This window comes from Haliaeetus albicilla, chromosome Z (genome assembly GCF_947461875.1).
Source record: "Haliaeetus albicilla chromosome Z, bHalAlb1.1, whole genome shotgun sequence".
Taxonomy (NCBI): domain Eukaryota; kingdom Metazoa; phylum Chordata; class Aves; order Accipitriformes; family Accipitridae; genus Haliaeetus; species Haliaeetus albicilla.
The window spans coordinates 64,338,983-64,363,659 of NC_091516.1; the positions used below are offsets into that span (position 1 = coordinate 64,338,983).

The window sequence follows — 24,677 nt, forward strand, 5'->3', positions numbered from 1 at the left end:
AAACATGTCTCTGCTAAATGAACATTGGCAAGGCTAGATTATTACTATAAGCCTACAAGTCTTGTGGCTCTATGTCAAAGAGCTCACAGTGCCACTTTCTACCTTCAAAAACTGTCAATCAGCTTGGGGTCATTCTAGTTCCAAGGGAAAAGGGAACAAATCCTGTGCATACAGAGAAGCACATGCTGCTTTGCAAAACCTACTTATTAGAATATTTCATCCCAAAATACAGTTCAGTCTAATGTTTTTGACAGTCTCCTTTCTATAGTATGACTGCTTTCAGGCAGAGCACCGATCAGCACTACTACCTGATTCCTATTTGTTCTTTCAGCCTCTCCCCAAGAAACCATTTCGTGGACACTGAAGAGATCTGTTTGACTGGAGATGCTGCTATCAGTGTCTATCAGAGAAGGCTAAGTAGTTGTTCTGTGTCTACGCCACTGTATACCCTAAGTACAAGGATCAAGACCTTGTGTATGAGTGCAGAAACATTAAGACCAGTATGATGTGCACGTGCTGGCCTGCAGTGCTTAGAGAAAGATGATGTCATGTTCTGAGCTAGATACAGTTTCTTAAGGGATACTCTCTTGTGCTCACATTTGCAAAACTGACAAAAGTGAGCGTGTAACAGTGACAAGTGAACCAAACTAACATTTGCCAAGACACTAAGTTTCATGAACTGGAGCTGGCAGAAAGCCTTCCTTGGAGCTGCATCTATACCAGCATTTAGGCACTTGAGTGCACATCTAAATTTGACAGGAGGAACTGTATGGGTAAAGTCCAAGATAGGTTTCATTCTCACTTTCTTTACCAAAGAGCAAATCTGATCCACCTAGTGCATTAATTTAGAGGTAAGCATACAGTCACATATGGTGACAAATGTACCCTCTGCCTACTGCTGACATCCACACTTTGTCAGCAGTCTACTTTGTGCCTGCAAGTAAATACTATATAAGCAAGAAGACTTCCTAATGGAATAAATAGGACACAACAACTGAAGCAGCCTACAATCCTAAGTATGGTTTGCTATCACTGTTCACTGCATACATCCTTCCCTGCCACTTCTTTAAGGAATATCTAATGATTAACAATGCCAGATAATGCAGAAATGTCCAGAACAATGGCTACTCTCCACCCATTGACAGCATCAGTGTGATTTGCGTCCCACATCCTGCCTGAGATTTTGCTGGATTTCAGATACCTACTTCAATTAGGTGAAAGAACAGCTAGAAAAAGCTACTCAAGATTTTCTACCAGATAAGGCCTAAATGGCTTAGAGACAGATCTTACTATCAAGACTATTTTAAGATATCCAAAAAGGGGAAAAAGTTCCAGACTCCAGTAATACTGGAAGGTACCTGGTGGCTTGCTGAGGGAGAGAAATAACATCATGCTGGTTTAAAATGTCATCCAGAAAGGGCATGGGTTTTGTTTCTTTGTATGAAGTAATTTCTTCACAACATTTGGTGCTGGTTCTATTACAGGTTTCAAGCAGGGAGGTGGTTGTTCCCCTGTACTCGGCACTGGTGAGGCCGCACCTCGAGTCCTGTGTTCAGTTTTGGGCCCCTCACTACAGGAAAGACATTGAATTGCTGGAGCGTGTCCAGAGAAGGGCAACGAAGCTGGTGAGGGGGCTGGAGCACGAGTCTTATGAGGAGCGGCTGAGGGAGCTGGGGCTGTTTAGTCTAGAAAAGAGGAGGCTGAGGGGCGACCTGATCGCTCTCTACAACTACCTAAAGGGGGGTTGTAGTGAGGTGGGTGCTGGTCTCTTCTGTCAGGTGGCTGGAGACAGGACAAGAGGAAATGGCCTAAAGTTGAGGCAAGGGAGATTGAGGTTGGATATTAGGAAAAATTTTGTTACTGAGAGGGTTGTCAAACATTGGAATGTGCTGCCCAGGGAAGAGGTTGAGTCACCTTCCCTGGAGATATTCAAAAAGCGAGTGGACAGGGTACTACAGGACATGGTTTAGTGGGCATGGTTTATGGTTAGACTCGATGATCTTGAAGGTCTTTTCCAACCTAAACGATTCTATGATTCTATGATTTAGGGTTAAGAAAGAAACTGAGATTGTGGCAGTCCCAGTGGATGCAGAAAGGAAGTTTCACATGGATAATAATACAGTTTTAGCAGAGGCTTGAAAATAACACTTGACGTTTCAGTCTGATTGTTCAAGCTTGCTTTCTCCAGCATAAGTGCTGTCTGTCATTTATTTGGCACAGCAGTGTTTACTGTAAGTTATTAACCACTGGAACAACCTACACATGGAACTGGAAGATATGCCATCACTGGAATTCCTTACGATTTATATATTGTCTTACTCAAGTAGCTTATTGACTAGATGCAAGAATCAGTAAGTGAAGTTTCATAGTCTGTGACATGCAGGAGATCAGACTAAAAGATTGTAACAATCTTTTCTTGTCCCAAAATATCTCTGAATCTACATGATCTTAAAGTAATCTGCCACTCACTAACCATATTTCGGAAACCAAACCTTAACAGATCTCTCTCAATAGTTTGGAAAACATGCTCTGCAACTAGGTTAAAACTCATTTTTCCCAGCTAAATTATGTTGCTACTGGTTTTCTTAATAGCATCTTCCTATCTTGAAACTGGCTTACACAAGATTCCTTATTGATTTTGAGCTTATAACACTGACTGATAAACAGAGAGGTGCTTTGCTTTCAGGCTTTTGTAATTTTTTAATAGAAAAAGGGCAGAAAGAAAAACATCTGAAAGGAAAAACGTGCATAGAAAAAGAGTCAAGTGGTCTTCTGAGAAGACAGAGACTGAAAAATATGGTATACAAATTGCTGTGACCTGCCAACTGGCAGTGTCCACTTGGAACTATCACAAGATAACGCCTGCTACTTAGAAACATCTCCCATGCTGCAAAGCTGGTAAAGGCAATATATTACAGACTGTGGCACACATTTTGCTTATCACAGTGACATGAAAAGCCCCACAGATTGTCAACAGCACTGCCTAAACAAAGAAGTCCAAGTTTGGTGTTTTGCTGGAATCAAACAATATGGCAAAACCACAGAAGCAAGTCAGTTGTGGTAAAGAAAACACCTCACAGAAATGAGATATGGATTTGTCTGTGTTTCTACAATCTCCTGTGTGCTGCTCAACAAGACCAACTGATCAGCTGGTGGCAAGCCCGCCCTTCTGGGATCCCAAGTCCCATGTTCGCCAGCCATTCAGACCATCTTAGGAAGAACTCCATGGCACTTCCAGGTTGCACAGCACTCTGGACAATCAGAGGTTGCTTTGCAACATGTATTGGTTTTATGTGGCAAGGTTTTGGTAGCGGGGGGGGTTACAGGGGTGGCTCCTGTAAGAAGCTGCTGGAAGCTTCCCCTGTGTTCGAGAGAGAGCGAGCCCATACCAGCCGGCTCTAAGACAGACCCGCCGCCGGCCAAGGCCGAGCCAATCAGTGATAGTGGTAACGCCTCTGTGATAACGTTTTTAAGAAGGAAAAAAAAGTTGGGACGGGGAGAAAATAGCCACCGGAGAGAGGAGTGAGAACATGTAAGAGAAACAAGCCTTCACCAAGGTCAGTGAAGAAGGAGGGGGAGGAGATGCTCCAGGCGCCGGAGCGAAGATTCCCCTGCAGCCCGTGGTGAAGACCCTGGTGAGGCAGGCTGTCCCCCTGCAGTCCAGGGAGGTCCACGGTGGGGCAGATATCCACCTGCAGCCCGTGGAGGACCCCACGCCGGAGCAGGTGGGTTCCCGAAGGAGGCTGTGACCCCGTGGGAACCCTGCGCTGGAGCAGGTTCCTGGCAGGACCTGCGGATCTGTGGAGAGAGGAGCCCACGGAGCAGGGTTTCTGGCAGGACTTGTGACCCCGTGGGGGACCCACGCTGGAGCAGTGTGTGCCTGAAGGACTGCACACTGTGGAAAGGACCCATGCTGGAGCAGTTCGTGAAGAACTGCAGCCCGTGGGAATGGCCCACGTTGGAGAAAGGTCATGGAGGACTGTCTCCCGTGGGTGGGACCCCACGCTGGAGCAGGGGAAGAGTGTGATGAGCCCTCACCCTGAGGAGGTGAAGCGGCAGAAAATAACATGTGATGACCGTAAACCCCATCCCTGTCCCCCTTGTGCCGCTGGGGGGGCTTGGTGGAGAAATCCGGGAGTGAAGTTGTGCCCGGGAAGAAGGGAGGGGTGGAGGGAAGGTGTTTTGAGATTTCGTTTTATTTCTCATTTACCTTACTCTGGCTGATTTGTAATAAATTGAGCTAATTTTCCCTAAGCTGAGTCTGTTTCGCCCGTGATGGTAATTAGTGAATGATCTCTCCTGTCCTTATCTCGACCCGCAAGTTTTTTGTTATATTTTTCTCTCCCCTGTCCAGCTGAGGATGGGGGAGTGATAGAACGGCTTTGGTGGGCACCTGACGTCCAGCCAGGGTCGACCCATCACACAACACTTCACGGAAACTCTGGGAGTTTTGGTTTTCAGCCTTAGCCACAGTAAAAGCAAATACTGCCAAGCCAATGTATTTATTTACAAATGTAAAACATTGCTTTTCTCCGCCCAGCTCTTAGGGAGAAACATAACTAAAGTGGCCATGCAGCTATGCCACAATTATGCACTTACATCATCCAGTGTACTGGTTATTTCCCATCCTGGTTTCGCTGCTAGGTGTGTCAGTGCAGCTATATTGCTGTAACTCACATATGCCTGAAATGCAAGATACATTTCTGAAAATGAAGGGGTAAAGGTACATTTCACTGAACATTGCAGAAATGAGATGGTCTTTTTCTATCATTACCCCTCAATCGCAAACAAATGCCATTGTTTTTCCCATAAGTGTTTTCCTTCCAGAAAACAGTCCAATAGTTTCTGAATTAAATGCTTCAATAGCTAGATTATGTGCTCACATGGCTGTTGGCAAAACAACCCTAATTAAACAACAACAAAATACTACTTTTGGCTTCTCCAATTATAAAGCAGTGGAGAAAAACTGTGACCACCAGAGAGATAATACAGGTAACCTCTCAGACCACTAAATTAATGGTTTTGTCCATCTTCCTCCTAAGTAATTAAAACCTATTAGGAAATTAACCTCTTCATTGCTATCAAGCTGCAGTCTGTCTTGGCAATTGCTTTACACAACAGGCTCAGAGCAGAGAAAGTACAAATATATCCATTATTTATGCTTGACTACAGTGGATGGAGTTCTCATTTAACCATTGTATACAGAGAATACAGCCTGAGAGTCTTAATGACAGGTTTTAATTTAATATTAAATAAATCTTAAGTAAGTAAGCCATTTTTATCACTGTGTGCATATTTATTGTTTTGCAGAAAAGAAATGCTGCTTCAAACAGTGAGATGCCACTGTTAACAGCAAATAACTTCCTGCATTATAATTCTCAATTATTTATTTTTTCATGTAATGGAAAAAGACTTGGTAAAATTTCTGGAAGCCACTGGGATCTTAAATGCAATGAAAATTTAACTACAAAAATTTGACACTGACACGATATTTAGGGTGTCTATAAGTCCACCTAAACTCAAGTTCATCAGTATTCATTTCATGACACAGGCACATTACATTCTATCGCCTAGCATGTCCAAGCCAGAAACACGTACCCCTTGATGCAGAGTATCTAGGAATGGACATATGTTTTCACCTCTCTTTCCTGTAGGAACAAAGTTTACGCTATTTCACCGTTCATCTGTCTGTTGGTATTGCCATGTCTCTTGCCCCACTTTTAGCATTTAATAAATGGTCTCCTCACAGCAATTTTTGAGAAAGTCAGTGGCTGGATAAAGGAAAAAAAAAACCAACCCAAACCCCAAACTAATTCTCCTACAGGAGAATTCAGCTTTTTAAAAGCTGGGGACACTGGGATGTAAATCTGCAGAAGACGTTACTGCTTCGCTGCTTAAGGGACCACTTCTTAAAGGTGTCTCTCTTAAAGACATTTTTTATGTTTTGCACGAAACTTACTCTTAAATCAATAGTGAAGCAGCTACTCTCTTTTTTTCAGAACAAAAAAAAGGTTCATCTTATTACACATTTATCCATTCTTCCATGACTATCATAATGCTTAATACAGAAGGTCCACTTTGGAAACAGATACAGCCTGTACAACTCTTTTACACACCCAAAAAGTGTATAAATACATACATTTTAAGCAAGTAGGCAATAGGGCACAATCTACAGATTACCTGGTTGCTTGTCTCCCAGGGATCAGAAGGTTTGTCTTCATTAGCAGACAGTATGCATTTTCTAAAACAAAATTCAAAAGAAAAAAATAGCATGAATTGGTTCTTTACACTTTCTTCTATATATACTAGAAACAATAAATTTCATAGGCTTAAGTGTCTTCTAAACACTTTACAGGCATTTTATAAATTTCTGGTTTCCAGACAGGCCTTTTACTTCCCAAGAAAGATGGGGAAACAAAATAACCTGTAGAGCAAAGTATTTTTGAGACAAGTAGGCTCTAATAATTTCAATACAACTCAGGCAAAATTATTCAGAAAGTTAAGCAACATAACAGTTACGTTGAGGAGACTTTGACTACTTAACAAATGATTACTTTTTTACAGGATAAATTAAAGAATTAAGTTTTCAAAATCAAGTTCTCCTTGTAACTCAACTATACCTGGCTAGTCGAATTCTCCTTCGGGCAATAGCTCCATGGTATCGCCTCATACCATCCTTTATAAAAAGTAAACCAGACAGTAACACATATTATTTTAGGACACAGTCTAAAAAAAGACAACTAAAAATTATTTCTTACAGATGGACAAATGCCAGAGATGTACTATTAATAAATAAAGAATTGTACTCTGTACATTGGCCTTTCCCCAGATTAACCTGAGCCAGTGGTTTACTTTTGAGTTAACAATATTCCCTTAAATTTGCAAAAGTAATCCAATAAAAAAGTTGTATCACAATAGCATACTCCTAGCACTTTTTGGTCCTAAAGCCATGGCAGCTGGGCAGTGCACCACACACATTCTACTCTTTCTAAATATGCCACCCACCAAATAAACTATTAATCCAATTCATCATCATCTGATGTTCAAAGCACAAAGGAAGCATGTAAGAATTCGTATTTTAGTGCACACGGATCCGGGACACAGAGCAAGCACTGTGCAAAAAGATGCAATCTGCCCTTCAAGGTGGCAGGTCTTTCCCTTCCCTTATTATTACTCTGCCAGAGTGGATTTTTTTTGAAGGACGAAGTGACCGAAGAGCATACACCACACCAAACTGCATTAAAGGTCAAGAGGACTTGTTATCTTGAAGGATATGCCACTTTGGAAAAGCTTCTTTTCCTCAGCTTTTAAGAACTGACATGTAGCTTCTGGAATAAGAAGAATCTCCACATTAGTGCATCTCAGCCTTCTTTAAACCAAGTTCTACATAACATTTTTTGAAGACATCTCTTGTCTGTTTTATAGAGCACTACCATACCAGCTGTCACTTTTAGTCAAATGACCACTGAAAGTTTAAAGTACTTTGAACATATGCTAATTTTCCCAGATTTGTTTGCTTTACACTGAAGGAATGGGTGCACAGGTTCTTATCGTGACACTTAACTTGTGGATGCCCCTCTAAGCAGGTCTTTAAGGGAAGCACTGTTTTTCTGACACAAGCTAACCTGCTATGGCTTTTTTTTTTTTTTTTTTTTTTTTTTTTTTTACAGGAAGAGTCGGTTTTTCCTCTTGGAACAGCCTGTAATGGGCAGTGGTGAACCTTACTGCCTCAGCCAGTACATAGGACACCTTGATTTATTTGTCCAGTTGCCATCCTACAAAATATAAGTTCACTGATGTTAAATAATCATTTCACTTCTGACTATGCTGGCTCTCTAAAAATCTCATAATTGGAGCAGTAAGGTTAATGACAAGTGACATCACAGCAAATAATTCAACAACAGTATTCAAACTGCTCCGAGTGCTTCATGAACTGCTTTCAGGGAAACACATGCTGAGATCTCCATGTCAAAGGAAAAGGAAAAGGAAAGGAAAGCCCACCCATTTCATGGGATTTGATTCCTACAGACTTCTCTATTAACTCTATTTCTCATCTTCATTAAGGGTTCATAAAAATAATTTTATTCACTGAACACTTAGGAATTTCATCTACAGACAGTGGAGATTGCACAAGACAGATATAGACAGGTGCAAAAATCTGCAAAAAGCAGATTCTTCTTCCCTGTCCATCAACTAATTACGGAATTTCTAATGATGACTACCTCTACTACACCTCTCAGTTTTGGGTGACTGAAGTTAACAATGGCAAATCTCTCACTCAAAGGCAAACATTTCATTCAGAGATCTTCTCTTCTGCAAGAAGATGCATTTCAGTGTTCTGTTCAGTCCTTACTTTCCCAGCAAGGTTATAGTGGCTGGCTGCGTGACATGCAGTGTGCTGGGTTGGACCACATAATCTTATGTATGCATTCATCCTACTCCTGAGGATGAGAGCTGACCTTTGTAGTAGGTTTGATTCTGGGGAAGGTGAGCAGCTCTCCTTTGTCATTTACAGTGTTAAAAATGAGAAATGCGCTGTTAATATGCCGTGCTTGGTCCTTGATCCATTCTTCACAGTTATAAGCCTCAACACGGACACCAACCTCCACACTGAAATAGAAGTTTAAATTAATTATTGAACTACTACAAGTGATGCAGGAGCAGCCCTGAGACATTCTAAAAAGGGCAGCTGTACACCTTCCTGTGTGCAGGAAGCCTGACTCAAATACCTTCTGTAGCATACAAAATAAATTACTCAGTCTGAACAGACGCATTTCAGAAATAAAATAGAAGGTGGCACTAGCTAAATAGCATTAATAAAAAGAGCTGAAATTGAGCTAAACAGCAAAATATGAACACCAGTAAGCATACTGTGAGAACAGACAGCAAAAGTGAACAAGATGAAACTGTTTTGACATTCAGCAGAAGCTTAGTATGAAGGTAATTCATGCCCTGCTAGCATTCTGCAGGGATCAAATATACCTACAGAGAAAACAGCCATAGAACAGCAATGCCAGGATAACATCTGTCACATGTACAGAATTTGGAGGTGGAATTACTTTAGCTTCTGCCTTCTTGTGGCTTGTCTTGCTACACCTCTTGAAACTTCTGGACATGTTCTCCTGTTGGAGCAGGGCTCCACATAAATTGTGTCACATCCCTGGCATAACCAGAGCATCTGTTGGCCCAAAGAGCTATTCCTGTAGATGGCAAAACAGTCTAGCAGAGAGGTGCTATCCCTTTGCTAAAGGTCACAGGAGAGTTGTTCTCTCTGAGGCAAACACAACAGTAGCCCTAAAACTGCAGAGGAGATAGCGCATGCATAGCAGAGAGAAAGAGAGAGTAACCATTAGCAAGCAGGATCTGTGCAAGATTGGACAACAGCCACACCACTAAATTCCAGGACCAGGCATTCAATGTGCCAAAATCTATGTTTCATGCTTATGGTGACCATGTACTCAACTAAAGATAAAATTTCAGCCTGGGCTGTAGCCATTTATTCCAAACTGCAACTGGCAAAGCTTCACCTCTGCATACACCCAAACCAACACTGGGAAGAAATAAACAAAACGAAATACGAATTTTGCCATTAACCAGGAATAAATAGAACCCAGATCTGTCAACGGATGCCAAGACAGGAAGATCCTGGCAGCAAGCTGGAGTATTCTGAAGAATCAAAGCTGTGGGACCAACTCATCCCTTGAAAATCCCTGAATTTCCAAGTGATATTTATGGTCTGAGTTTGCAGGATTGGGATTTGGTTACAAACTATCTTTAAATTGAGAGTGAAAGTCAGAGAATAAATTTTCAAAAACTTTCACTGAGAAAAAGAAAAAAAAAGCATATATAGACAGATAGTTATAGATACAGATACAGGTATATCCCTCAAAGCTCCAGCTGAAAAATAATTCATTCAATAACGCAAATCCTACCGATAGCTGAAACCTGAAACATGCAGTTAGGCTGTTGCTGGAGAAGTCAAGGAAGACAAGCAGATGAGGAGCTTTACCTAGTCTGAAATGTATTGTTCACAATTGCATTGAAGACAAGGCGGTCACCCACGATGGATGGTCCCCAGAATTTAAACATATTGACTGACTTCAAGACGGGATATGAATGACAAAGGCGGCTGAAAAAGAAAGCAAGAGAGACAGAGCAAAACATACAGTCGAGTTAAAGAACCTCCTTTGTTAGGTTTGAAGTGGTTAGTGATTAGAGCAACAAGGCTTGCACAACCTAGAAAATAACTATATTACACTAATTTATTCCATAACCCACTGAAATACAGTTAACATGTTCAGCTACAGGAGCATATAATTTGAGCTTCAAACATAATAATACCACTTATGTCATGCTGTTTCATTTTCAACACACTTTACAAACATGGACTAATTAATTCTCACCGCTTGATATTACCTTCTTTTGGAGCCAGACTACGAATCCCTTACCTACAGAGTAAACACTTACTTCACAGAGTTTCATTAATTTCTATATGACTGCATGGGGAGTAGGATATTGCTCAGCACATAAAAATGCCAGATCATAAAGCCTTTAAACAATTAAAAGAAACCTGAGCAGAAAGGTTGAGCACCAGAAACAGCGTTCAAGCAAAGCAATGTCATCTATCTATTCTTTTTAATATTGGTACTTTTTTTGCTTGTTTGTCAGATGTTTTCTGCTAGTATTATATGAAATAAGAATAAAAACCTACTCATATAACTGTCAAATGCATAGTTGGTTTTGTGGTTTTTTTTTTTAATTTGGTATTGTTTACTATATTAGGTGCAGTTCGTTACTGGTGCTGAGCTGGGAAACTCATCTTTGCACATACAAAGGGACAGAAAGATTTTGAACTGATCACTCATCAATTCAGAAACACAGAACTGTTGGCTGAATTTCAAGAGTGGAGGGCCCAAAAGTATGTTACAAACACACAAAGCTTAGGAACTCTGTTCCCTTTGTCCTTCCAATTGCATAGTGCATGCACTCACCTGTCTTTTCTTATCTCAGATCTGATCCTGTACTGTGCTCAATTACATGTAGTTAGGTTCAGCTGGGTTGTCCTACTGTATCTCTTTGAACTGCTTGTGAAATAGCCTGTAGCCGCCCTGGTAAAACTTTGCTGGTCTAGTACAGAATATGGTCTGTGCCAGCCAAGTATGCTTTCCATGAGCAGACTAGCAAAGCTGCTCTTTGGACCAGTACAGTGGACAAACAGATATGCACCTGATCAAACCCAGCTACACTGCTAAAGGAAAAGTTTTGCAATATTGTGTTATCTACACTAGGGAATTCTAGTCACTTCTCTGACCCTCACAGACGTTCCAGAAAAAAATCTGCTGTACAGATACAGCTTAAGGCTTTGTGGAATTGGGATCTAGTTTGCAAGCCTTCCGGAGTGGGAAAAAATTAGGTTTCTTCAGCAGTTCTAAATGTAGTGAAAGCCCCACTCTTTACTGGGATCTCTGTGCACCACATGAATAGGGAACAATATATAATAATGCCATTTATTTTTAGACTTTGAAAAAACATGCTCTATCCTCATGCATGTATGCAAAACTCCTCAATAAGAATCCCATATGCACACCTGAGAATAGATTTTTCATTGCGCAGTTTTTAAACTTGAAAATACAATTTTGTAGCATTCCTAGCTGACTCGACTGCACTCTGCAAACTAATGTTATCAGTATTGTTAAATGCACACAATTATCTGTAGGTAATTAATTGACTAGGACATCTTTTTAATAGACTAATACATTCAAATGACTTTGTAATTTCATTAAGAATAATTTGCTCTTCTGATTTAAAACGCTAAATGGTGATCTTATTTACAATGTTCACTACAAAGATGCAAACACAATATTATTGAAAATAAGAGATGGAACAAACCAGAAATTTGGCCTAAATATTCCATTTTTCCTGGAAAACTATGCCCTGAATTCTTTTACTGCAAGTGTAAGAAATAAGAATGTTCAGGTCCAGTTCAAACTAATATTACTAATGTTCAAATGGCTATATTGCTATCCGCAAGATTTTCATTTACTGTCCAGCCAAAAAAGTGGGGGAGAGGGGAGAAGCGGGGTGAATAACCTTTAAAATGCCCTTAGAAATTTATTTGTCAAGGTTTAGCCCTTCTCATCTGTTCCTCCATCAGTTTGTGGCCATAGCAACTCTTAACTGGCACCTTCAAAGGTCAGGACTAATTGTGAGTGGCCTCACAAAAGGTTTGTAGCGAGACTAGCTATTTCTCAAGCATAAACTACAGAATCTCTGTTTTCAACAAGCCTCTGTCACCAGCTATTACTCCTGAAATTTTCAACATGACAAATCACATTTGACATTCATTAGTGCAAAGAAAATTTTTTCAGTACTTGGTTGGCTGATGTTTTCCTTCTCTTTTTTTTTAAAGCTAAATGTGACTCTACCAGGTAAAATACATCAAATGAAAACAGGTAAATATTATGGCAAAATCTGAAACAGTCCCTTTAGAGCCAATGAAATTACACACTGGGGTAAGGTCAGTGCGTTCTAATGTTACTAAAACAAGCTGTTTCTACAACCACTACAGAAAATCTGTTGTTATTAGTACAACTACTGGCTACAAATCAAAACTATATGAATAATGAATGGGAAGTCATTTAATTATTAAAGTTAAAAAGCAAAAACATATCTAATATCCCTGCAGTGAATTAGGTCACTTGGTATGCAAGGAGAATTCAAACTGAAACTCAAGAGCTGCTTACAAAGAAGCTTTGTGCAGTGTCCAAGAACAAGGAGGGAGAAAAACAACGGTTTGATTTCAGGGGAAGAGAAATTAAATGATTATATGTCTAGGCCACACCGACAAGCAACACTAGGCAGTGTCACAAAAATACTTTGCACTCACTACCTGAAGATGTCAGAGCCCTTTATACTGCTAAAAATATTACAACCTATAGGACGTAGGACTCAGAGAGACTGAAAGGTTAAGTGACTTGCTGAAGGTTATGCATCTGTTCTGTGTGCTCACCAACAAAACAGAACCTGTTTCTTTTGATTCTTCTTCTCTGACTTAGTCTTTCTTCTGGCATAAGGATCTGCAGACTAACATTTAGAAGGCTGTTCATTTTTGGATATCAGTTGATACAGGGTCAGTACTGGTTTTATCCCAACTTCACAAGTAACTCTTCTTTTAAAACGCTGCACCAACCACAAGGAGACCAAGTTTCTACTTGTATGTCCAATGATGACTTTCTGCAGAGATTCTCAGGAAGATAACATAGCCTCTTTTGCCTTAGGGTCTGTATGTGTAACAGAAGAATAATATTTGACTCCCACAGTGGTGTGGCATGCTGTGGGAACTATACCACATAAATAGTTCAAAGGCCTCCTGCAATCTGAGGCAGAAGAAAAGTCACAAAGGGTTAGGTCTGTATTTTTCATAAAATAAATCCCTGTGAAACCCTTAATATTAAAATCACAGCCATTTAGAACCATATGCAAACACTATGAGGCAGAGAAGTACCTTGCTGAAATACTTGCCACTGTCTCCATCCAAGCCATGATCTGGCCACCAAAAGTGTTTCCATGATGGTTTGCGTGAGGAGGCTGGACAAGCTCAATACTCTGTACATGAGTAAGGTCAGTTGAAACTGCATCTTCCTCTTCAAAAGTATCTAAAATACAGCAGCAATGTATTAATGAATTATTTCAGCTAGTAACTGACAGCCAAGAAGAAAATACCCCCAGTTATTGAAGCATGCAATTTGCTTCAGACAAAATGAAAAGAAGAAAAAAAAGAAAGACACAGAAGACCTCTGTTATTTGCAAGGGAAGCAAGAGTCTGAAGATTTGCTCTGTTCTTCCAAGAGACATAAGAGGTGGGGGATGGTGCACCCCATAGTCTATCACAGCACAGTGATTCTTCTCAGCCCTCGCTATATCCCTTAAAGAAGCTGCGTCAGAAGCAGTTACTGTGAAACTTGGCTAGCTGTGAATGCTGGCCGCCAACAGCCTCAGCATGTGCTTGCAATTATTCATGGTTGCTATGCATGACCTCTAACGGATGTTGTCAGAGCAGTCTATCACTTATTCAAATGCCTTTCATAGACTTTGAGTACCATGTATGATGGGCACCTGTGCAAATGTGTCTAATTAAGGTTAGAGTATGACATGATTATTTCATAACCTGTTACAAATCTTGTGATTACCAGAGACAATATAGAACACAAAAATCAGAAATATGGATCTGAATCAGTAACCAACTTCCATTATCTGAGCATTTCCAATTCCAGTTTCAAATGTTTAGCCACACATCCTCACTCTAATCTTTGTTTTTTTCAGTTATATTTTGCAAGAACAGATTCAGGCTTGAGATGATGTCAGTCATTTTAAAAGCGCATATCTGTGCTAGAAGCTACTTGACCTGAATTGTAGTTTTGACTTTTGCCATAATTAACTAACTTTATGATTATATAAATGTGTGGACACATTTGACTAACTTGCACTTCGGACCTACTTAAGTTGTTGCATAAGAACCACTCAGAAGACAAACTTCACTTTCTGGATATGACTTATACCTATTTTGCTACCTTTACATGCAGTATGTTCTTCTCTCTTCCCCTGTTTTGCTTGTTCTGTCTCCTTAAGGACGTGAATTGGTGCTAACAATGATAAGATCCTTCGAGGAAAATTCCAGGCAAGGAAGTGGAAACCAAAATCATCAATCTCTGATTTCTCTTTCATGGTATTAAGCTGTCTCCCATGAGACAGTTACCATGAAGACATATAACTTGTTTGCTTGTAGCAAACAAGTCCCTTCAGTTCTACACAGTCTTATTAAATTATTAAGACTAGAATTTATATTTACAACAGGTTTCATCTTTCCTCAGTAAAACCACATAATGTTTGTTGTTTATACAGAGTTACAGCTCAGATTTTCCAAATATCAGCATATTTCTTAACTGTTGTGAATAATTTCTTTTGCAGGGCAACAAAGCAACTTTTGAGCACAACTGTCTTTGAGAACAGACATTACTATCAGAAATAAAGATGAACCTGTTTCTTGGCTCAATTTTTCCAATTTGGTCATGAGGAGTTTAAACTTTTTTTTACCTGTTTTGACCTCCATGTAATGAAGTTTTCCTGCTCATTGAGAATGATCTTATGACATAGATAGCTCTTAGTGCTTTCTTGCAAAGACACAGCCATAAGCCTGAGTGAATTTTATCCTTCTATCTACACTACAGCTAGTGTCACAGGACTTTATTACCATATTGTAAAGTCCTGTGTGAACACTTAAACCTTACATATAACCTACATGAAGATCTGCATTTCACATCTATTTAATGCATGCTTCGCCTTCAATCCTGCATTTTTAAATCTGGAATTTCTGGAAGACAAAGAAATACCACTCTATTAGAATAACTGTCTTACACACCCTCACAAATCTGGCACACGCTTTTCTCCATGATACCACCACCTCAAGGAGCTCTACTCAGATATTTTGTCTGCTTTTTTCCTCCCTTCCAGCTGCCCATAAGTTGTTTGTTCTGTCTTCTATGCTGACCACAATAATCACCTTCCTTATTACTCTCCTGCATTAGGTTCTGAAAGACCTGTTCATAGCCCAGTCGAATTCTCCTTCTCTCAATAGCCAGGGTGTGCTCCAGCTGATCTTCTGTAGACAGAAGGTTTACAGGTTCTAGTTCAATCTATGCAAATGAAGAAAAAAAAAATGTTCTGAATGCCACAACCATAACAAAGTGCACTTTGAACTTAAAACGGCATCAGCATTTTCTACAACCTTTTGCTATCAACTGTCCAAGATGACAAGTTCTATTAATACAAACAAGTGCAGCATTAAAGTTCAAGAGATTCTGCATTATCCTTTCAGAATCATTTGTTAAAACTCAATGACAAAGTGCTCTTAGCTTTTAAATACAAACATCCATGAGATCACACTCAGTTTAAGACAGTTCTCATTTAAAAAAGAAAAAAGAAGAAAGAAAAATAGAAAAAAGAAAAAAAAAGAAAAAAATAAGATCTTAATATGAAGGTTTGAGTATTGAATTTTTCTATCAGAAAAATAATCCAGTCACATTGATCAGTGGTGTACTCTATGCAAAAGTGTACCCCAGAGCCCACTCCCACTAACTACACAAATAGCTCGCTCCCTCTTTCACAATTCACTCTGTACTCACATATCCTATTCCATCTATCTGAGGACCCATTTGCAAAGAAGCCCTGGTCTTCTGAGCTGCAGAAACACGTGAACACTCAGCACTTGGTGCAGCTTCAGGCCCTATACATTTATGCCCAAAATGCTACTTGTGCCCAGACACACATGCTTCTCTTGCCAAGATCAGACATTCTTCTCCCTCAAGTGCAAATTCCTATGTATGTCAGTTCAATGACAAACTGAATCCAAACCTGTAGTGCCATAAGAAAATTATTACACTTAGATAAATACTGCAGAGGTGCCACTGAACAGTCACTTGTGTGATTTGTCTACCAGGTCTAGCCTCAGAAACCTTAAAATAATGCACAAGCACTGCAACACAGACAAATTCAACATTTTGTGTCCTGCAGTGGTGCTGCTAATATTTCTCAGTCTTTGAGTCTTCACTCACACCCTCTTGCAGTTTCCTTGCCTCCTTTCTGGCCCTCCTCAAGAGCTTCCTAGCTTTTTGGAGATGGCCCAGCCGAAAGATTAAGACAGTAAGTGCGTACTGTTGTTCTCTGCACAACTTTAGCAACAGTTGTTCAGAAGAGTGGATTTGAAAAAATGTTCTTTAATTTCTCCAAGACTTTAAATTGTGATGGAATTTGTACTGAAGTCTCAAACTCCCTCTGGGGCATTCCTGTCTTAAGCCTAATCTTAGTTAATCATCACCAATTTAATCCCGAATTAACCTCCCTGGAAATTTGGGCAAAAGGTAAATGGGTTGATGCCATGGATATGATATCAAAGCAATAATAAACAATCCTTACTTTATACTACTTTAGTGCTTTCAGGGTAATCAATTCAGCCAATAACCTTTCAGAGATAAGCTGGGCTTTAGTTTTGGTAAAACTGTTCCAACCCGTTTCTTCTGCAAACTGTAATATATCATTGCAAAAGGGAAACCAGAAATGATCGGATATATTAATTGCTCATGGGATGACTGCTCTCTGCCAACCTGTGGTGGATGTTAAAAAGGCAGATGCACTGTTATAACACATTCAATGAGACAGGTAAGTCAGATATATGATTCTAGTCACTCATATTCAAGAAAGTCGAATACTACATATAAAGGGAGTTTATGAAGAGGATCTGAGGAATATTTGGCCTTTCTCATATGAAAACTTTAAAGGAACTGTGCCTGTCTGGCACAGCAATGTGAAGGCCAAACAGTACCGTGACTGATTTCTAATACCTCTGGGGAGCCAAACACTGGGGAGAAGAAATATTGGCATGAAAACTCATTAACATAAACAGCAAAGAATTAATTTAGATTGGAAGCTAGCTTAAAAATAATGTCTTCTATCTGAACAGTGATGTCTGAACAATCTCCTCAAAAGGGGGGAGTGAAGGATAAAGAAACCCCACGCCCGACACCCTTGCAGATTTCAAGATGTATATAGGTCAGTTTCTGAAAAGGAGAGAGAAGGTGCAGACTCACAGGGATCTCTCTTCCAGTGCTTGCCTCTGTCAAAATTGCAGCCCTTACAAAGACACCAGTTCTATTCCTAGCAAATGTGCAAGAGGAAGTGGAAACAATAAAAAAGCCTAACAATTTCAGAACAGAGATGTGGAAAAAAGAAGTATCTCTGTAACATCTGGACTTCATGCTGTTTTCCTATTATTGATCAGAATAAAGAGGTATGAGCATTTTCCTGTGTTTCACAACCAGAAAAGTCGGGTTATTTCACAGAAACTCAGTCCCAGTAACTTCAAGCATAAAAGAAAAAAGAAAGAATACCTTTCCACCACCAACTGGTTTGGCTACATATGTTGCATATGCCACACTCACAATTTTTTCAACATTAGTCAAAACATCCTGTACTGTAACCTTGATGCCAACCTACAAGGAAGGAGGTAGTGGAGGAAGGAGACAAAAAAGGTATTTACATCATTGTCAGTTGAGTTGAGACAAAATGGTGCAGTGTTTATCAAATTAATCACGCCCAGTCTCTTAAACCTAAAAGAAAAAAGGTAAAAAACCTGCTCTTGCTATCACTGATACATCTCTGAACACATAAGAACATCACAATATTTGCTGAGCTCTGAAAATCTTTCTAGTACAACAACTGTGTATGTATGTTTAGCATCATTTGGAGGGTAAAATAAAAAATAGGAAAGACACTTAGATTTAGTTTTATGGCTATCTCTTTGCATTTACTTTTGTGCCATTTGGAGTCCCCATCTGAATCTTTCTGAAGATCTGTATGAGCAAAAAAGTCTGTATGAATGTATAAAACACAATGAAACACTTGAAGGTGAAACACTGTATTCGATCCTGTAAGACAGGCCTGACATACATCAAAGTTTCTGATTTCTTTCTCATTTTTAGGACCTTTTGGAATACACTGTCCATGAGATGCATCACTTTCATTAATATTAATGAGAATTGGACTTGGCCACAATGCAGAGAAAAGTACCCTTAAGGTTCAATTCTTATTTCAAGTAAGTGATTGGGCAATGCATTGCATACTTGTTACAATATGAAGAGTAAGAACATGCATACACCTGAGATAAATATTTTTGTATTTCAAAATACAGAAGTTTCAAAAATACTTAGAACTCTACCTATTCAGTGGATCCTAGCTCTGATCCAAAGACTGCTTAGAGGTCAATAGCTTTGGACTGGACCAACACCACCTATCCCATCCTCTCCATTACACCTGTCAAAGATTTTAAGGCTTTAGGGTCCAGTTTCTACTTTGACATGGATTATTTTACAGGAAACATGCAAATATAATAGTCATTAGGAATCCACAATTCCATTAGGCAGTGTTACTGTTTAGATATCTGCACAAAGCTCCTTCTGAAACAAGTAAGACTGGACCCATGTTGCATTCCTCTACTCCTCCCACCTCTCCTCTTTAAATAGCGTTAGGAATAAGACTGATGATCTCTTACCTCCATACTGGTTTTGAATGCTCTGTTCACCTTTGCTTTGATGCTAATAATTTGTCCAACCCTGTTAAGAAGAATAACATCTTACGGTATGTAATCATGCAGCTTAATAAGGGCTTGAACCTGCCTCTCTAGGTATTCTTAACAGTAGTGAAGCAAATCTCATTAATCAGTCTGTATCTTCCATGCTGTACTGAAAATGCACTGAAAAAGGTTTATCATTGTTATGCATCAGTCAGACTTCATTCATGGGCAATAACTATTTTAGTCACTCAGAAAACTGCATAAGCTTAATACTAGCATTCCTTCTCCTTGCTGATGTCTGTATGACGTCAGGTCTGCTCCAGGCTCCAGGTCCCCCAAGAAATTTTGGCCTAGGTTCTGCTTTTGTTCAAAGGCACATCTTGCTGTGAGTTACACCAAATCACTGAGTACATCTAGCTGCAAAACCGCACAAGAAATACTCCATGTGATTTCTCTAGCATACAGAAACATGCATGTGAGGAAATAATCCCAGGACAAAAAGTGCTCTCTGACATCCTTGAACGATGGGCAAAGTGTTCACCTTCCAAGTTTTGGCCAAGAACAGGGCTGCAGCATGCTGCTTCTGTCCTAACAGCATACCTCTGAACAACTGCTCTTCCCCATTTACCTACATAGAATACCTAAACAGAATTATACATTTTTACCTACATAGAATAAAATTTAAATAAGAAAATAATTTATTTCCTTCTGGAATTTCTAAAGTACCTGTTACATGTTGATAACAAAGTAACCCTTGTTTTCAGACCCCTAATACCCTAACACAAGGCAATGCTGAAAGGGTGGAAAGAAGGCAGTTTTACCTAAAATTGTCTAACTGAGCAGAGCAGTAAAAGGACATGATGTGCATGGTAAGTCAGAACCACAGCCAAAATAACTGGGCATCAGGCCACTGCCTTCAGGGAATTTAGACTAACCTACAACTGCTAAAGATCAGTCTCAAAGCAGGCAAAGTGCAGCTAGCTACATCTGAGACTACAAAATATAACTCAGACCACTTGAGTACCTATGAAATAGGCATTTACATCTAAGGATTTGGCACAGTTATGACTCCAGTTTACAAAAAAAAATTCCTTTATCATTTCTTCATTATTTAATGAATAGGGTTTTGACACTTAAAGGTAAGGCTTTTCTTTAATTGCTTTTCTCAATGCCAGAACTTCAAATGAATTGTTACCAAACACTAGAATTGGGAACAGGAAACCTCCTCCTTTACAGTACCAGAAAGGAACAACCAACTACACAGGAACCTTCTCTTTCTTGTTCACATTCAAGAACACAAGTGGAAGCCATTGAGCAGATGGGGGAGAAATGGTTAGAGGAAAGAATTAAGACCATCTGCAGATACACAGTGCTCATTAGCTTTTGAAGAACATACTCAGAAGCAGTTTTTCCATCATTCATTGCAAAGAAAAAGCACAATCATTAATGCAATAGTTCTAAACTGCACAGCTAAGGGAACCACCAGCTCATTTACAAAAATGAGAATGCGTTCAGAACAATAACACAATATTTATGTTTAAGCTTGGAAAAGAAGTTAACATTCCAGTCTTGTGAAAAGGCTTTAGAAAGCTTAGAGACAGAACTCAGTCAAGTACCTTGAAACACCTCTGAAGACTTTGTATTTCTGTATCTATGACTCTGTCATAACACTCCCAAGAGGATTACAGTAACACAGCAGTAGAGGTAATGACAAAGTACAAGGTGAAAAAAGACAGAATACATTCATTAGATGAACTCTATGGTTGAATATGACACATGCTGGCAGTGAGTGTGAGGCTTTCCTTAAAAGAGGGAGAGTTCAGAGTCTCTACAGATGCTTGTAGAGGACGTCATGGTCCCTGCCAAGAACATCATGATGCTGGATTGTCCATGAGGTCCCAGCAGAGACTGCAGAGGTCTCAATCTCAGGCTTACTGGCAGGGTGCTATTCTTCTGTACAAAGATAGTTTATTTCACCTTTGTCAGTGACACCTCCCCGGTCACCTCTCTTCCTCTGCATGAAAACATTGCATAAGAGAGATTGAGAGAGGTAAGTCTGGGTCTGTCCACCTTTGAGGAAACTGCAGGGTGGGAACAACACAACACAGCTGGACATGATCTCACTCAGCCTGAGAAGCCTGTCCTGCAGTAAGGCAGGTTTGGACTTCACAGACGTTAGATTCCCTAACTGACATCTCCACTGGTCCTCCAAGCAGTCTATGCAGCTGGACTCACATTTCATTGCAGAAAAGCCTAGTCCCCTGGGGTCCACAGCCATATCAGAAAACAAAGATGTCAGACTGAGATGGTCAGATGGTATGACAGGGAAAAGTCTTTTCATATACTTCCAGGAGCTGTTTCAAAATGAAATGTTTTACATTGTATCACGTATTCTGACTTCGGTCAAACTGATTTATTTAAGCCAAGAGAGCTGATCAGCTTGGGCATTTAGATAGATAGGTAAGAGCAGAAGTCACAGAACACCACACTTTCACTTGTAACTGGCAGAAAGCTTTTGAAATATATCAGAATGAACTGAATATGATTCACACACGGAGCACTAACAAAATTGAAATAAATGTAATTTAAAATCGGATGTTCTTACTACCAATGAACTGCTGCATATTAAAAGACAAAGAAGAAGGATTTATTTGTTATCATGGCACAAAACTGAGTTTTGCAATATATAGATTTTTTGAAATCTCTGTTTCCATGTCAACTGAAAAGAAATATGCACAGAAGACTTAATCCTTACAGAACATTTGGGAACGTGAGTTAGGTAAATGAAACCTTACAGCAGGTAACTTTTACAAAACACCTTTTTAATTTACTAGAGTGAGATACAAGAGCTCTCTTATTTATGCAAGATATTTGTATAATCAACAAGTTCTGGCAAAATTTAGGAAATTACACAGTAAGCTACAAACAGGATGTTAGGGATGACCTGAGGCTGAAAAATAATTACTGAAACCACTTCACAGTTACTACGCTTGTACTCTATATTCTTTTTAAAAATGAAACATTGGCACCACAAGTGGAAGGAGAACTAGAAACAGAAACAAATTTGGAAGGAAAAGTATTTTCATTATATTTTAGCAGCTCTGTTCTGCTCTCAGAAACAAGAGAGAAAATTGCTCTGAAGCTACTGAAGTCCGAAGGATTATGCCTGAAAGGAAAATATTACCCTGACTTAATTTGTAGGACTCTTTGTTTAGAGTTTTCACAGACTGTTTTTTTTTTCCTAAGGCCAAAATTAAAAACAGAACAATTACAGGCAAGACAAACACTTTAAAACTAATTTTGTAAAACAGACAAAGAAATTTTCTTGAGTTCTAGATTCAGTATGACCATGTTCACTTCTTTGTTACTGGTTCTAGTTCTCATCCCTATGGCCACTACTCTAAAAAACTGCTGTTCAGAAGTGTGAGTGGATGCTTACTTTACATTCATGTACTGCAAACAGTTTTAAACTGACATCATCTGTACATCTGACAGGCAATGTCACTTGGTTCATAGTCAGGACAACTGCACATGCATTGGTCTGTGTAACCAGGTCCATCCCATCTAAACACTCATTAATTTCCAGATTGCAAGGTGTAAAAACACACAAAAACTAAAAAGTCATGTCGTTACGTTTCTGTAAAGATATGGTTTAGGAATAAATGTGCTATTTCCTCTTACAGTGTCTTTTATCCCTTAGAAAATCATGAAAAATTGGTAAAACAAAAATTAAGTCCTGTATAATCTTGTAGACTCATTCAATATTTGGTGATCACAAACGCAAAACATTTCTGTTTTGTTACACGAATGCATTTTTTTAAAAGAGCTGAAAGAAAGAGGTGGCAAGAAATAAACTGAAAGAGCACTTGCAACAATAAAAAATTCATATAATAACTGTTATAGGTATGTATTTCTTATTTAACAGAGATAAGTAATGGCCTGCAGCACTCACTTTAACTAGAGCCAAAGATCACTGGGCCATCAGTTTCTCACCTGGCATCTAGGTTGCCAAGTCAAAGTAACTACAGTTTATTTTGCACCTGTGAAATTGATCTGTTTAATAGGTGGGTCAGACTATCACAGATAGAAAAGAGCAATTTTGAGACTTAACCCTGTGACTCTGGGGAGTTCATTGGCCTGCTATCTCAGATTTCATAATGCCTCAGTTTAACTCTGCCAAATAAGAATCTCTAGAATGAAAACATTTGACTGTTGTTAGCTGGTTTTGTACCTGGCAGCCTCTTCAAACTGTATGTCATCCATAGATGCTGTCACGCAAGACACACCAGCATGTTTCTCAGCTTCAAAAGAGACATATGGACACACAGTTACTACATTGCATTTGCAGCAAGCTATTCACCTATATACTTGTGCATGAGAGAAAGACATAAAACACAGTAGATCCCAGTTTTTTGTGATCACCCTAATGCAAATCTGCAGTGGACACCTTAGAAAAAAAAGAAGCTAAATAAGATTAAAGTTAATATTTACTATGAAATAAGGTTAACATCAGGAGATGAGAGTATATCATGATAATGATCCTACTCAGTTTGAAAAGCTCTATTTAAGGCCTTTCTCTAAAAATGAACATTCTAGGAAGAGGGCGCTAACAAGCATGTTGCAGGACAAAAAGAGTCACAAAGCATTAAAAAGCCTATGGAAATCTCAGCAATCTCCTTCAAAAGAGGATGTCACGAATATTGGCTATGTTAGACCAGTGTGGAAGTTTTACGTCATTTGAGGATTCTCAGACACAGGAGAAAGAGCTGCTGGCTTATTAGTGTGGTCACAACAGAGGAAAGCAGTTAAGTACATGTCCTCAGTGCTGGACTAAAAATGCAGGAATTAAAAAAAAAAAAATACAAACAAGATTTTAAAAAATCAAAACCAAGTATTTACTTATTGTAAAATATTTTAACCAAAATTAGAACTGTGTTCTTCATCTCCCCAAGATGCATTTGGCTATGAAAAATAACGCACCCTATTTGTATTAATTATGAAAGTTAATCTGGAAAAGGTAAACCTCTTCTTTACTGTTAATATTTAATAGCCCAATAGTTATCTTTTCACAGCAAGTTATTGTGATTTACTATTTATTTGACCATAGCACCTAGAGTTCCAAGTCAGAGGCTAAATCTCCACCACATCAAGAGCTGTATAAACACAGAGAACCCCTACTCCAAAAAATTTCCTGAATGTCAGAAGCAAAAGAGAGGACTAACAGGAAACCTAGAAAATCATGCTGCACAACAGGCAGAAGTTCTCACTCCCAAGCAGCCCAATGTTTTCAGTGAGCATCGCAAGAAAAACCTTGGAGAAATTAGAGGATGGTGCAGGAATTGTAAGTATCTGAGGAGTTCCTTTTGAAAATATGAAGGTAACACACATGAAGACACTTATCAGAAACACAGCAAACTGTGATGAAAGGGAAGAGGTCATTGACACCTAAGAGCCTGGAGTCACCACAGTGATAGGTAATGCAAGGTGATGAGTAAGAGGGTAATAGTCATAAATAGTCTCAAAAGTGAGGAAGCAGACAGCCAGGTGGATCACA

General features: G+C 39.3%; 2 protein-coding genes across 2 annotated transcripts in view; both read right to left on the reverse strand.

Moving 5' to 3' along the window:
* Nucleotides 1-24,677, reverse strand: part of DHFR (dihydrofolate reductase) — a 638,672-nt gene that overhangs the window by 367,007 nt on the left and 246,988 nt on the right. The window lies entirely within an intron of this gene.
* Nucleotides 1-24,677, reverse strand: part of ACOT12 (acyl-CoA thioesterase 12) — a 33,631-nt gene that overhangs the window by 6,665 nt on the left and 2,289 nt on the right. The window contains exons 2-11 of the mRNA XM_069777188.1: nucleotides 23,355-23,424; nucleotides 19,103-19,163; nucleotides 17,943-18,044; nucleotides 15,560-15,692; nucleotides 13,505-13,655; nucleotides 10,010-10,129; nucleotides 8,460-8,610; nucleotides 6,621-6,676; nucleotides 6,181-6,241; nucleotides 4,600-4,683 (exon numbers count right to left, since the gene is read on the reverse strand). Of these exons, the coding sequence (XP_069633289.1) occupies nucleotides 4,600-4,683; nucleotides 6,181-6,241; nucleotides 6,621-6,676; nucleotides 8,460-8,610; nucleotides 10,010-10,129; nucleotides 13,505-13,655; nucleotides 15,560-15,692; nucleotides 17,943-18,044; nucleotides 19,103-19,163; nucleotides 23,355-23,424 (989 nt within the window). The remainder of the gene's footprint in view (nucleotides 1-4,599; nucleotides 4,684-6,180; nucleotides 6,242-6,620; nucleotides 6,677-8,459; nucleotides 8,611-10,009; nucleotides 10,130-13,504; nucleotides 13,656-15,559; nucleotides 15,693-17,942; nucleotides 18,045-19,102; nucleotides 19,164-23,354; nucleotides 23,425-24,677) is intronic.